At 33.0% G+C, this 16,429-nt stretch overlaps 1 protein-coding gene across 1 annotated transcript; it reads right to left on the bottom strand.

Moving 5' to 3' along the window:
• Positions 1-3,150: 3,150 nt before the first annotated feature.
• On the bottom strand, positions 3,151-6,774 carry LOC133675386 (cytokinin hydroxylase-like). Its single transcript, XM_062096729.1, has 4 exons — positions 6,363-6,774; positions 5,997-6,226; positions 4,902-5,510; positions 3,151-3,576 (listed from the first exon to the last, which is right to left on the bottom strand). Exons 1-4 carry the CDS (start codon positions 6,772-6,774, stop codon positions 3,151-3,153), a joined length of 1,677 nt encoding a protein of 558 aa, XP_061952713.1.
• Positions 6,775-16,429: the final 9,655 nt, after the last annotated feature.

The following is a 16,429-nucleotide window of genomic DNA, read 5'->3' as shown; positions in this document are numbered from 1 at the left end:
CTATTAAATCATGTCCGTCCAAGATTAATCGAGCCGGTCTTGAGTCCTGTAGATTTACTCAAAATGTATCTAATAGCTTGTAATATCCATTTGCTTGAGTTGTTAAGAAAGCATGGTCACATTTGTTTTTATTTTTCTAGAATAAAATTTATATGAACTACATGTATATTTTTTTGTTATTGACTCACTTTGAAATGAATTTGAACTTGAATTTTTTTATTTTATCTTTTTAATTAAATATTATTAAAATACTTTGTGAATTTAGCTTTTTATTTTTTTTAATTAAATTTCACAGTTATTTGCATTTTTGGTGCTCTTGTTTAAGTGACTTTTGCTTTCAAATCAAATTTTTTAGTGTGTTTTAAAATGAATAATGTGAAAAAGGTTTTTCGAGAATTAATTGAATAACAACGTGTAGTTTTTTTAAAGGAGGATTGAAGTTTACAAAATGCAAAAACATATTCCAATGACTTTTCTAACAGAAGTAGATTGAAAGACTTTATTGATAAACAATAAAATATTAGAGGGTGACTGATAAAGAATAATTTCTTAAAAAGAAATTACTTGAAGGTGTAATGAAATTAACCATTATATCATGGATAAAAGCACATGGCAAGCCATTAAAACTCAATTTCTTTGCATGGCTTTTTTCCCCACAGTCCTTCAATCAAAGATGGAAAACCAGATATAGATGAGAATGAAAACTTTGTTGAAGATGATAACCAAGTTGGTGATCATAATGAAGACGACTAAGTGCCACTGCCAGTAGTAGAACATGCAAATCAATGTACCAAGAGCAAAAGTATAGTGAGAGCGAAACAAATGAAAAAGAGCACTTCAAGATTCATAAGGTTAAGAAGAGTCAGGGCCACGATTGTGAGCAGAAGTTTAAGCATTACACTCTCTCATGGCTATGTACGTAGAAGAGGAAGGAATTAAATTAGCTGGTTGAAGTTTCTTCAAATTTTATTTACTACTTCTTTTCTTAAAAATTCTAACTTCTTTTTTAGTTCTTTCTATGAATACTTCTTGATTAATTTCTTTTTAATTCCTTTTGTCTTAAAATTTTCCTGTTCTTTAATTTTATTTAAAAATCTCGACACATCAACGAAAAAAGGGAAGTTAAGGAAGAGGGTGTTTTGTTTAAGCAAAACTTCCCGTCTCTGGGTATATATCTAATGAGATTGAAGATGACAGTGAAGCGTGTGATGTTGATGCTTTCAAGAAAGAAGATGATATAGTGGGAGTAGAGGGTTCTCTGTTACAAAACCGGACTTGATCAATCCTTGATGCTTTCAAGAAAGAAGATGATAGTGGGAATAGAGGGTTCTCTGTTACAAAGGCTGGACTTGATCAATCCACATCTACGTACTTGGAGTGGTTAATTGCAGTGAAAGAGAACGGAAGAAAGCTGATTTTCTAAGCAAGAAAAAGAAGGGTCCGTCTGAAAGATTCGGACAAGAAATGCTTAATTGATCTTTGGAAGTGCATGGAGGTGGTCAAGAATATTGAATGAGGTAGCACACAAGAATATTGAAAGAGGTTATAAAGCCAGAAGTCAAGAACGAGGCTTAGAAGGTGAAGCTGGTCTGAGAAGGAGCCCCATGAAATGGCTGGAAGGATTTTTCAAACCAGAAGAAGAATGGGGAACGTGACAATGTTTGAAACTTGAAATAGGTTACACTGGAAACTGATGTGTGTTCTCTGTATCTTAATGTCAGAGACTGGAGGTATGAAGACAACTGAGGTCCAACGAAAGTTTAATGAAGGTGCTACTAATTTGAAATTGGCACCTAATTCGGGGAATGTATTGAGCTACGTACACTCTACTGAAAGGCCTGTTGTGAGGGCTCCTGAGTAATCCCCTTCTCACAGACAATGGGCGCAGCTCCAAGTAAGTTAAGATCACTCTGCTACATCTTCTCCTTTTAACAATTCTAGAATGTTATCAGATTTTGGATGCTCTTTACATTTTGTTTTGCCTAAATTTGACTTCTAACCATTTCATTCCTTCTTTTTCTTCAGTTTTCAACACTTTTGGATGCTTGTTGAGTCTCTATACACTCTGAAACTACCATGAATTGGTTCTACTCTTTAATTTGTATGCTGGATTATATCATGAGACAGACGTCATGAGAATTCTCACAACTGCACGCAAACAGATACTTGTTCTTGCACAACTTGCAAAGAGATCGATATATGTTGTTTTGCCAAGCTTCTTATGTTATTAGTCTAACTTGGGAGTTTCAGCATTGTGGCTTCGAAGCATCTGTTGCTTTTGTTCTCACCAGCTAGCAGGATCTTATTTTAGAAGTTGAGAGGTACTTCATTTTACCAACGTGTGTTTCTTTATCTTTCTTTTCAGCATAGATAGTGGTTGATCCCACCAAGCTAAGAGATGATCTGCATTATTACCAAAGCAACATGGCGTGGTCCCATTTTCAGGATCCCAGGCACCATAATTATTAATATAGCCTGAGACAGTAGTGAAGAATCAGCCTCCAGTTGTCTCGTTTTCTAGGATCGATCTCATTTCTGCAGGTGACTTTTGTCCCTTACAAAGACCTGTGAAGTGGGAGATTGCTGCAACATTTTCTTCTCCTACTTCCATAAGTCTTGCATTTCCTGTTGCGGGTGGTCGGAAAATAGAATTAGCTGTTGCTCAGTTTTTGTCAAGTGGAAGAGGAAGTCATGAAACCACCAATGTATACTCTGAGGCAGCATGCTGTTTCCAAACTTTCCGTACTTTACTAACCAGGTATCTGTCCGTTGATGGTGGTGGCGATTTCTTTTCTTTTCTTTTTTGTTCTTGGCCCATCTTTCCCATTGGAGATTGTCCTGAGTTTGTGGCATTAGTGGACATTGAACTATCCATTTTGTTCAACTATTTCTTCCACTCGAAACAATATTACAACCCCATTAATTTTATAACATTCCAAACAGTGAAATTGAATTGATGACAAAGAACATTTAAATGATTAATTATGGCTACTAAAATGATCAGGAACCTATCTTCTACATTATTCATATCTTTTACACGTGGATAAGCTCCAAGAAAAAGCTGCTTGATTAGGTATATCTATATATATATCGTGGCCCGAAAGCTACGCTTGACCTAGCTAGCTATTAATGGCATGGAATATAGCTGACCTATAGGGGTTTGACAATGAGTGGCAAGCCATTGCTAGGCCTCAAGGAGAGAACAATCGCAGGAGAGTGACTGTAACTCGGGGAGATGGAGAATGAAAACCTGGTGAGAACTAGGGTTAGCACAATCTTATACTCCATCATTGTCAAGTTCCTCCCAATGCACATTCTTCCTCCAAACCCAAAAGGCAAGAACCCCATCTTGTGTTTGCATCCACCATACAAGTCATCCTTGAACCTCTCTGGCTTGAACTCATTCACATCTTCTCCCCATAGTTTAGGGTCATGGTTCATGGCTACAACATCGATCCACATGTTGGTTCCTTTAGGTATTATTAGGTCATTTACTTGAATGTCTTCTCTAGCTTGCCTTTGTACATTAGGGGCTGGTGAGTACAGTCTTAACACCTCATTCATCACCCATCCCATCTGCATTATCGAGATAACATTTACAAAATATTAGTAATTAAGACACCTTGATTTAAAAGGTACTTTATGTCATCGAACATCATAAGAAATGCAGGTATATATATGTGCCAAATTATGGTTAAATTCTGCCATACTTGTAAAAATCAAAATATCAAAACAACATGATTTTGTATATATATATATATATGAAATAACTTGTATTTTAATTTGATCACCAAAGTATATCAAGTCTCACTCCATTTAATTTAAAATCCAATTCATTTAAAATCGAAGAGAAATAAATTATCAAGTTAATCTGTTGAATCAGATTGACATATCGTGCTAGTACAAGTTGAATAGGTATTTAAAAGTATAATAATTATTGTTTTTTAAAATATATTTATTTAAAAATATATTAAAATAATTTTTTTTAAAATATTTTTAAAATATAAAAATACCTAATAACTGATTGAGGTACAAAGATGCTGATGCAAATGCATACGTAAGCTTGTTCCGTCATTTTGTGGTGTAATATTGGACGGTTGAGGAATGTTGACAAATAGGCCGTGTTCCTTTTGGCCAGTCAAAGCCATTGGGGTTTCGCCATGTGTCAGGTGGGAACAAAAGGTGTCAATTCGATACTATGTGCATGTGTCACACAGAGATGACATCTTAAGTACCCCAAAGGTGTGGACTAAGACCATGCTGTGTTTGACCATGGTCATATCGAATTAAAATTTGGTTTCCTCCAATATATATAGAGTTTTCAAATTCAATTTTATTTTTATTCAATATAATATTTGGACCATTCTCCCTCTCTAACTGTCAATCTTCATCAAGAAGAATTCTCTTTGAAAAAAACAGGTCAAGAAAATAATTTGTAATATATACCTATATTTCTCAAAATCTCTCAAAGAAATAATTATAAATTATGACTTATAATTAACCACATGCATGGATTTTAGATATGCTACTATATACCTAGACAAAAGAAAAATATATCATAGAGATTATTTGGCTACATGGCCTGTCTGAGAACATGGTTGGTTTGGGGTCCCTGTAAGTAAATAAATAAAATGCATGTGAATTAATCCACGTGTTAATTTATGAAGCTAGCAAAACATATATCGATCTTTAATTCATTGGTGCATGGCCCCTGATCTATATATGCACCTTCAATTATTCATGCTCGTTTATATATATATATATATATATATGGTATTATGGACTCCAACTTTTAGCCTAAGAATTTCAGGTCACATGATTAAGCAATAGACAGACAGACAGACAGACAGACAGAAACAAAACATGCACGCATGATCACAACTAGCTAGCTAGCATCTTACCTTCTTAAGTCCAGCAAGCTTTGTGAAATCGATTTCCTTATCTCCTGTAACTTCTCTAATCTCCTCTCTCAGCTGGTTTTGCCACTCTGGATGCATCGCCAAAAGCAGCAATGTCCATGAAAGAGCCAATGCTGTGGTCTCGTGGCCACCGAAGAAGAAAGTCTTGCACTCATCGACCAATTCCCTTGTTGTTAACTTCTTCCCTAACCGCCCATCTACACCGTTCTCCTGGAGCAGCAACCCTAGCAAGTCTTTTTGACCGCACCCCTCATTAGAATTCTTACGAGCTGTTACGATAGTTAAGAGGAGAGCATCGATTTCTTTTCCGAGTTTTTTGGCCTCCATGGTTTTCCCAGGGAACACGAGCTTGCTAAAGGGTACTCCTACATAACGGTTTGATTTAAATAGAGTGATTTGCATTGCCCTTAGTTTTTCAAACACTTTGCTACCATTTTCATAGCTTATGCCAAAGCTTGTCTTGGCTATGATCTCTCCAGCCGTCGCGGTGATTTCTCTCTCGACGTCGATTTCTTGGCTGCCGGAATTTATGAGGGCAGCCCACTTGTCTAGCATCTTTGTGGTGGACTCCACCATCAAGCTTGACATGGCCTATAGGACAAGAAACAAATCTGATTTAGAATAAAAACAAATCTGATATAGCATATATAGAGAGATTCATTCATTGGGTAATTAAATCTATAGAATCTTGGAAAAGCAAACATATCCTTTTCTATTTTGGGTATAAGGTGATGTATTAACACATACACAATTATGGTAATTAGTGATGGAAATGTCAATGTTTTGAGTGCATTCTTTCGTCAAAATTCACAATTGGAACTACCATATTTACACCACCCAATATTTTATGGAATTCATGATGGTGATTGTACTGATGGTAAACTAGTGTAAGTATAATTCAAGAGTTATAGTGCAACTTGGTTGAAAATTATCAAAACTTTGTGATTAAAATGAACTGAGATTTTTCAACCACTTGGGCAAACAAATTAAAAACCCTGAAGTTACACACGTAGAATATATAGTAGTATATACTCTTTAACAATAGAAAAGGAGTAAGAAGAGAGAGATGTTATGGACCTTCAAGTTGGCTGGAGAGAACGCAGGGGTGATAACATGGCGGTGGCGAACCCATTCATCACCTTCAACCATGACCAAACCGTTACCAAACATGGGCTCTCTATCATGTTTAAACACTTCAGGCTTTCCCCAAGTCTTTCCCATCACCCCTGAACTCATTTGTTTTAGGAACTCTGGGTCTGCTATGTACAGAAATGGCTCTGTACCTAACCAGTAAATGAATACCTTCCCTGCAAGACAACAAATGCACACGTATATATATATTATTATTCATACTAGATAGATAGATAGATAGATAGATAGATAGATATCGAACAGTGTGCATTTAACCGACAAGTACGTATACCGATACATGTGTATATATACTTGTCTTGAAAAGAAACCCTTGAATCTGTAACAAATATGCATACGTAGAGACAGGAAGATTCAGAAGAAGAAGGTCATGAGTCTTACCATGAGACTTTTGCCATTGAGAGAAGTAGGGAAAAACTGAAGAATGAATATCGTTAGAGATTTGTGAGGTCCCAGGAGAAGAAAAGGTAGTAATATTAGTAGAAGAAGAAGCTGCTGCTGCTGCTGCTGCGGCTTTCCTACTAATATTTTTGATTTCCTTATGATTTCCTAGAGGGAAATTTGGAGTTGGACCTCCAAACCCATTTTTCTTTAACTTAAGATACGCCCCAGCAGGCGAGATCCAGCAAGAAAGCAATATTCTCCAGATCATGTAAAGAGAAGCAGTAAGAATGGAAACAACAAGCACTTGAAATAACACTCCCATCTCTCTCTTTATCTTTCAAACACAAAAACAATCGAAAGGTAGCGACACTAATATCTTTCAAAGAAGTAGAAATAGCAGTATACTCCTACTGTTTGCTTGCTGGCTAGCTCTTTCTTATTGCTTTGGGAATGGTGAGAAAGATGGGTATTTATAGATGGAGATGAGGGTTTCAAGATTGTCGGAGATTTGACTAAAAAGCCAACAGTCACCTTTTAAATAGTGTAAGTTTGAACATCGTCTTTTTTCCTTGTTATTCAACTCTTTTTGTCTTGTAGGGGTTCCTTTATTGTTTTTAACTTTTTTTGGCTGGCCATATTGATTTTCTGTTATTATTGATTTTGAGGGCTATCAAGATTTCTAGTTTCGATTTTTATTGTTAAGTATGGAATTAAAATTAAAAATAATACAATTCAGACGAATTCCTCCTCCGAGTGTTTTCCACCTGCTGAATTATTGACTGGCCATGGCTTCAGCACACGTCCTCTTGGACTGGATAACAACCGTGTGCGCGCGCTCGCTTGATAATTATCAAAGTTTCTTTTTGGGTCACAGACCACAGGCTTCTAATACATATATTTACTATATAGGACAAAAAGATATGATTGCCGTTTAGCCACATGAAGCCCTTAGAAACTAGCAAATGTTTTTTTTTTTTTTTTTTAAGGTTTTCTAATACTCTAGCATACCATCCAAAGGGTAGCTAGGATAATTATTAAGGTTTTTTTTCTTAATTGCATAATGGGATAATCAATAGCCCATGCTACTAAACTTGTATTTAATGTTATATATTAATTGTTAATTAATGATATCTTTAAAAATTTAAGTAACTTAAAGATAAGATTTATATCTTGAATAATTGGTTAATCTCTTGGTTCTGGCAATACTGACTCATTCTTCTTAGGCAAGGTGACTGGAGACAAGTGCTTGATACATGCAAAATGTCTCATTTGGTGAACTTATGGACTCATCGATAATTAAGTCAGGGACTTTTTAAGATAAAATGCAATAATATTGTAAAAAGATACTCTGAAAATAAATATACAGTAAAGAATAAAGATTCCAAACCTTTTTTGTTTGAATGATTCATGGTATATTTATAGCTCATGAGTTTCTTTATAGAGAGGGGGGGCTCAAGTATAATATCACCATGATAGTTTTAATTAGGAAAAACATCTCTGACATATGTATTAATGTTGATGGAAATATGGTGGACTCTTAGAGAACTTTAACAAACTATCCCTTACACAACATTAATATAGATAGAAATATGATGAGCTATTAGAAGACTCTTATACACTTAAAGGTTTAGAGAGAATATGATCCAAACTAGAGTTGTCAAAAAATCATCTCATCTAAAACTTAAACTATTAGATGAAACTCCAAGATATGATTTATATAATTCTTTAACACACCCTCTCAAATAAAAGCTCTTTTTATGTTAAAATTTGTGTATGCCTACACTAACATGTGCTTAATTTTTATCAAATAGAATAGGGATGATGAGATTCAAACTTATGATCGAGTGGTCAACAAAGCTCTTATACCATGTTAAAGAATCATCCCAACTCAATAGCTTAAGCTTTTAGGTGAGGCCCCAAGATATAATTTATATAATTCTCTTACAGTAATTATGCCCAAGGGAGTTGAGTTTTTCCTTTGCTTGAGCCTACAAAAGTGAGTTTATACTTAAAAAATATCCTAACAGGCTGAGAGGAATGATATCTTGTTGACGCCCATATTTAGAAAATTTCTAAGTGGTCGAGGGAACGAACTCATATCGACGCCTATAAGTAAAAAAAAAAAATTCAAGAGACGGAGGGGAACCCAAAGAGAATGAGCCTATACTTAGAAAATATTTTAAGGGGCTGGGGAGAATGAATCCCTATCAACGCCTATATCTAGAAAATTTATAAGGGGCAGAGCGGACAAACTTACGTCGATGCTCATACTCTAAAAAAAAAATTCATAGGACGGAAAGGGGCCAAAAGAGAGCTAGACTATACTTAGAGAGAAACTTTGAAAATAAATATGCAGTAGATAATGGAGATTCTGAATCTTTTTTGATTGAAAGATTCATGACATATTTATAGTTTACGAGTTTCTTTATGGAGAGGAGAGATTAAAGCATAATATTTCTCTGCTAGTTTTACTGAGGGAAAATATATTTGGCATATGTATTAATATTGATGGAAATGTGATGGGCTTTTATAAGATTTTTACACACTATCTCTTACACAACATTAATATCGATGAAAATATGGTGAGTTCTTAGATAAATTTTACACACCTAAGAATGTAGAGAGAGTAAGATCCAAAATGTAGTTATACTCAATAGAGGCGAGTCTTTCCTTTGGCTGAGCCCAAAAAATATAGTTTTTTTGATCCGTTAAATCTAGGTTTATCATTAACCATGATATCAAGCAAGTATTGTCTTAATTGTTCTAATTTAAGATGAGACACTTCTAATTACAAAGTCAAATAAAGTTTTTAGGAATAACAATGTGAAAACCCGAGTAAGTTTACACGGAATTAACACCCGGATGTAGTTAACAATGTTGAAGTACTACAAGAAGGTTTTTTTTTTAATATTTTTTCTTCTTTTGATTTGTTATTTATTTAATTTTGTACTCGAAACTTTTAGTTAAATGAAGCAAGTATTCATCCCAAATGGTGTTAATTAAGTGCAAATCATTTAAAACATTTCAAATGATAAAAGTAAAGTAGATTTTACTAGAGAATTTGATTTAGAATTCATCCCTATGGTTAGTAAAGTCAAGTTAGATTCATATTTAAACTTAAGCTAATTCCCATATCTTGACGAAAGTAAAAGTTAATTAATGTCAAATTTACGCTAGTGCAAACTTTGAAAACTTCAATTCATGAAATCATAAGAACAGACCTTTACGACCATGTGATACGACTCTTCTTTCATAACAAATCAAATGTTCGATCCGTTTCATCATGAGATGAAAATTTCATGAGACTGGATAATTTTAAATAATATACATATATAGAAGTAGCTAGCTAGACGAGTATTCTACTTAGTGATGTGTAAATATTAAGGAGTTCATTAATTGTATTTGATTTCTTAAAAGTAAGATCAGGAGATAATTATTAAGACTTAAGATTCGAAAGAGGGTTTATTAGGGAAGATAATACGTTGCAAATACATAAACTGCATTTGAGTAATGATCAATTTGTATAAATTGAGATTTGTTAGGTTGAAGTAGTTTTAATTAGCTGCAGGAGATTTGAAAGGTAGTATTTCAGAGACGTGGTGCTCTCTCATGTTCTTGACTTGAGATGCATGGATCATGTTTATAAGATGTCGTCTTTCATAATTTCAAGGTCAATACTTAGGAATTGAATTAATATATGGATGATCAAGGGTACTAGCTTGTTCAATTTATAATTGGGAGGAATAAGTAATTAATTTGGATTTAAGATAAATATACAAGTACTTGATTTGAATTAATTCAATGGTTAAGATTATACAAATTAACATGATCCACGGTGCCCTTAATTAAGAGGATCTAAACATATATAATTTTTCAGCCAAAGACTTTGAATAAGAAATATTAATTCTTAGGAAATTAATAATTTAAATTATCTAGTTAATGAGAAACTAAGATTTTAAACAATCATTAAATATTAAAGTGTTTTAATTCCTTGAAGATAATTTTCATGGCGAGTGTTTTAATTAGTTGTGATAGTTAGCAGTGATTAACTGGGGATCTTAATTTATATATTATGATTAATAATTAATTTGGAGTAGCTCGATCGCTCCATGTGAACATAAATACCTATGCCATGCGCATCCCCGGCAGATTTGTCAACCAATTACAAATTTTAAAAACATAAAAATAGAAAGTCAATATATAGAACAGACTCTCAGTTTTTAATTTAAGCTGAAAATCCTCGAGTCAGAATATCTTTAATTAATCCTCCACCAACGAGCCAAAACCAACCAAGTCGACATAGCTTTCGCAGCTCAAAATTAAGCCTCTTCGTCTTCTCCCACTGTTCATTACCACGAGCCGAATTCTTCATGGTTTTGAGCAAGAAGTCAACTCCAAATTCTTGCCATGCCACCTCAGCTGCTTAATTTCTTAAGGTGCGCGTGGTCTCTCAAGATTTTTAATTATTCGATTGTTGAGTCTTCTTGAAGCTCTATATAGAACGTAGTTAATTTCGTTCAAAAGATTTAAGCATTGTGATGGATAGATGTCCATTTAATTCCCCGTCTTTTACCACTTTATCTTCTTACACTTGTATGATTTTTCTAACAAAATAGTAATAATAATAACCAAATTTCCTTGTTCTGTACGTATAGATTGTTAGTCCCTTGAAAGTCTCTGTATATCTTTCTGGCTCTCAAGTAGTTCTAATGCAAGGTTCCATCGACTGCCATATACAGAAAAGAAAGAACAATTTATAACTGCATGCAGTAGTGGTGCTAGTTGTTTAAGATGGTACTGAAGTGATCATTAGAAAGAAAGAAAGAAAGAAAGGGGACTGATGATATGCATACGCATGAGAAGCTTTAGTTTCAAACGACGGGCGAAGAAATCCCGCTCAATTACATAAAGAATAAATTAGAGGGATTAGCTAAGACGACAGGGGGAGGTTTGCTGCTTTTTATGTAATTATGCAATCCAAGAGCATTGGATGATTGTTTTCATTGAAGAAACCAATTGGACATCATATCGATCAATTAATTATTAATAATTGAGTTAATTATTGTACAGAAAATAACCATCAGCTTGCCTGCCTAATTTCTACAATAATAATTATTATTAGGGGACAAAGCAGTGGATGCTTAGACCAGACCATCGACATCTTCCATTTCATCATGGGGCAAACGGATGTGATTTTAATCCCGTCCATCCATCCTTTTTTCAGCTTTGATGGGAGAGTGTGCCAATAGGAGGGAAGCATGCGGTGGTGGGGGCTGAAGAAAGATGTCGTACGGAGGCTGGTAGTCACTCACTTTGCTGTTTTCAAACATGAAAAAGAAACAGCGGCCTCTTAGGGACCGTTTGGGAACGCGGCTGCGGCCGCGTTCCCAAAAAATTTGAAAATTTTTTGTTTTTTTTTTTGCTAAAATTTAATATGGTTTGTACGTTTTGGATCGTTTTGATATGCTGATGTTAAAAATGATTTTTAAAAAATGAAAAAACATCGTTGGCATGCATTTTGGCACGAAAAGTTATTTGAAAAGCACCCGCAACCACACTGCCAAACACGCTCTTAGTTAATTTGTTTGTACGTTGTTATTTATTTTAATTTAATTTAAAATGAGATTACAAATCCTAATTTGTTGTTCCTTGGTGGAATCGTAGGGCCATCAAAAGCTACAATAGTCTAAAACAGACATACAAAGGGACAAAACAAAAAACAAATGCCACATTTTCTTGCTTGGTAGAGAACTCCATCTAGTTTTTTAGTTTAAAACGTTACATTGTTTGTTGGATAAAAAACAATTATGTAAAAAAATGAGGTTTTGATACGATAACTTAGTAGGTCCAAAATTAATCTAAATAAATATTAAAAAATGAGATTTTAATTTTTTTTAAAAAAATCAAGATGATATTTTTTTAATATTGAGGAGTTAACACATTTGATCGATAGGTTACGCGGGGATCCAAGATAAATTATGAAGATAAATTTAAAAAAAATAATGAAAATAAAAAGAAAAAAAATAGAGGAAACGAAAATGAAAAAAAAAATAACCTTCTTCATTGTTTATATGAATAATGAAACAAATGTGGCGGCAGACTAGTTTTTTTATTTTAGAATTATTGAGAAAAAAAGATGAAAATTGATTAAAAAAAAAAGGAAATGGAAAGGACATAAAAAAACAAAAACAAAAGGAAGATAAGATTCTATTTGTACTGTGTCCTAGTTGAATCTTGTATTTAATTTGGTACTTTTATCATAATTCCAGGTCCAATTTCATCAAATTAGGTTGTAGAAAGGTCTAAAATTAGAAATTAAAAAAAAATTAAAGTGCTTAACTATTCATAATATTTTCCAAATATTTTAGGATTGTAGGATAATAGTACTTCTACAAAAGTTCTTTGAGATATTCACTATTAGCTAATATAGAATTTTAAGTTAATTTTTAACATAAAAAACAATAGTATTATGGATTTATTTTCTGATATCATAAATTTTTTAATTATAGAATGAAAAGTTAATGTTTGTTTAATAAAATGGATTAATAAATTTAAAAACTGAAACTGAAAAAACCAAACCAAACCGAATCGAATCCAAACAAAAAAAACTGAGTCAAACCAGAAAAAAATCAAGTCAAGCCGGTTTGAACAGGTTTTTGTCCTAAAAAACCGAATCAAACCGAAACAGTCGGTTTGAACCGGTTTCAGTTTTTTTTAATTCGGTTTAGTTATTTTTTTTGTTAAAAACCGAACCGAACTGAAAACAATCACTCCCCTAGTATTAGTATCTCAAAAACTTATTTTTCAATTTGCTTTTAAAAAAAATAAAAAACGCACTGAAAAAAAATCCTAAAAACCACAATAAACATATTTTGAAACCTTAAACACCCTCTCACAAATTTAAAATCCCAAAATCAAGCCAAATCAAAAACAAATAAGAAGGGTCTTGATCTACACTTATATATAATTATTTTGAATATTTTAAAGAATATTTTTACTGGAAGGGCACCGATTTATGATTTTTTTTATTAGTTTTAATATATAGTCAAAACCATTAAAAAATATAGAAAAAAGCATTCTTTTTTTTTCCCCTGTTTAAATACACTTATATAAGAACTCATATATTACCTTATCAAATATATACTTAGAAGAAATTATAACTTAATAAACTTCTTTCTGTTTTAAAAAAAGATCTCAATATCACTCACTCTTTTGTAAGAATATATATATATATATATATATATATATATATATATATATATATTAAAAAAAAACAATTAGGGCTGGGATGATATATTTAATTACCACCAAAGTGTAATATCAAGAGGCGACGGTGCATGCTCAAATTTAATACAAGAAACCGGAGGCTTCTTCTTCTCCTTCTCCTTCTCCTTCCGTTGAGATTCACATTGCAAACGTGAATCTTAAAAGTGTTTTTGAAATCAAATGTAGACTTTGATTCATAACGTGTGTCCATATATGGTGTTCTTGTAACTAACATTATCTCTTGTTTCTTCGTTTGTTTTGAAAACGTGATCAAGCCCTGGACTTACTACCATTATTATTATAAAATTAAAACTAAAATAAAAAACCACACATTCAAATACTTACAGCTAGGTATATAATTAATATTGTCACTCGGAGTATTTTTTAGAAGTTATTTTTTTCTTGAAGATATATTAAAATAGTTTTTTATATTTTTATATCTAGTATGGATCGTACATGGATGATAGTTGGAGTCGGCGGCTCTCCTAGGGTTCCCTCATCCGGGATCCCTGGGGAAGAGGATCAAGTTGGCCCTTGCGAATAGCTTGATGCACTATCCTCCTTCAACCCTTTAGTGAAATGCAGAAAAAAATAGGAAAATCCATGAACCGACCCCATCGTCTTTGATACTATCACGTCAAAAACACTAAAAAAAAACCATGAATTTAATATGTTTTTCAAGTTAAATGTATTTTTTAAATGCACACGAACATTGTTCTAGACATAAAAACAATCGGTTTGTGATCACAATTATTTTTCATTTGTTATCGTATTAATCTTGCTTTAAACATACATCAAATACCATAAATAAATACATCAATTTAAAAATTAGTGCATGTAAATAACAACGACCTCATTCATAATATATATGATATTCAAATATGGATAAATAACATTACTAATTTAGTTGTGATCTTTTCTGCATATTATGTTTCTTTCTATTTCCTCTAATTTCATTTGTAACACAATTATTTTATTTCTCAATAAAGAACCATTCAAGAATTATATCTTAAATAACTATTTTGTAATTAATACACTGTATTAATATATAATATAAAAAACCCATTCTCTGGAGGCGTTAGGTGAACTTACTCCAGTACTTGACATTTGACATTAAGAAAAAAAACCGTGTCTGTATGTGATTAATAATTAATTAATACTGTAAAATATATTTTAACAAGGGAATTAAGGTGAGAGTCCAATCCCGCTGTCCTCAGGTAGTGGCTAGCAACGATGGTCGGTGGGCACTACATTGACATTATCTATAATAATAATATCAGATCAGAGCAGCAACTCCCAATTTAACGGCTTCAACTGATCAAATCTAATCTCAGTCAACCTACTACTGTAGCATATATATATATATATATATATATATATATATATATATATATATATATATATATATATAATTCAAGGATTCTCGTTCTTGTTGACTTTCCGGCCATCTCTTTTTTTACATCAAAATTAATTCAACAAATTATTAAATTCAATAATCATAGTATATATCCTCAATCGGTCAGCTTCCTGTACTTAATAAGCTCGAGGCTAGCAAGCTAGGTGTGATGTACTTAGGTTTTGGGTTATAAGCAAACTATCAAATATTCTAAACTAATCTTGTACTTTGGTCTGAGGTTAGCAAAGGTATCAGATGATGTAAACTACTTAATAATATGTTGTCTTGCTCGAGAGCCTTCGTTAATTTAGATTCGACACAATATGTATGGATTATGACATGGTAATTAAATTAAAAGATAAGATATACAGATGCAGAGATGCACGAAGAAGGCCCTTAGAAGCAGCATGCAGCCGTGTGTAAAATTCGAACCGTGTCGTCTATATATTCAAATGTACCTAACAAAAAGTTAGGCCTAAGTCACCTAAGAAACTTGCCTGCATCCATCACTTCCATTAATTCACGCTCAAGCACTTTCGCACACAATATTCAATTCTACTTTTTCATCCTTGTTTGATCCACAGCGTATATATATGGCATGAGTCGTGAAAATTGTGGCCTTTTTTTTCTTTGTATGCATATATAGATGGACGGTCACGACACATGACATGATCTCCAGCGTTCTTTCTCCTTCGTGCTATGTTGCATCCTCATCAATGAAATCATTCGTTGTTTGACGTTGTCACGTTGATATCACACAACATTGGTAATGATGAGTCATACATGTGGAGCTCAACTCGTTGGTTTTCACAACACGTTCAAATCACTTTGTAATATATATATATATATATATATATATATATATATATATATAGAGAGAGAGAGAGAGAGAGAGAGAGAGAGAGACGCACACACAAAGGGAGAAAAAATACATGCGAAGATATATACTTTGTAAATTTTATTAATTTTCATGCATGGTTCTCACGATCGACTTGTGTTTTTTTAATATTCAAAATTAAATCTTGAAAATAAGTAAATAAAATGTTCTCATATATATATATATAGTTGCGTATGATGAATGAATAAGGTTATTTTTTAATTGAAGTAAGTGTTGTGGCATTACAATATGCGTGTTTTGTATTAATTTAGGGTTTATTTACACCATGTGATCATAGCAGCCGCAGCTCTCCCAGCCGCAAAAGTTTACTAGCTTTTTTATTAGGAGCGGGAAAGGAAGAACATACGTACCAAGACTTAATTTGCTAATTAACAACAAATTACAAAGGCAAACGAGCAGCTAGCTACCTTCCATTTT

This window comes from Populus nigra, chromosome 16, assembly GCF_951802175.1.
Source record: "Populus nigra chromosome 16, ddPopNigr1.1, whole genome shotgun sequence".
Taxonomy (NCBI): Eukaryota; Viridiplantae; Streptophyta; class Magnoliopsida; order Malpighiales; family Salicaceae; genus Populus; species Populus nigra.
This window is presented reverse-complemented; position numbering and strand designations above follow the sequence as displayed.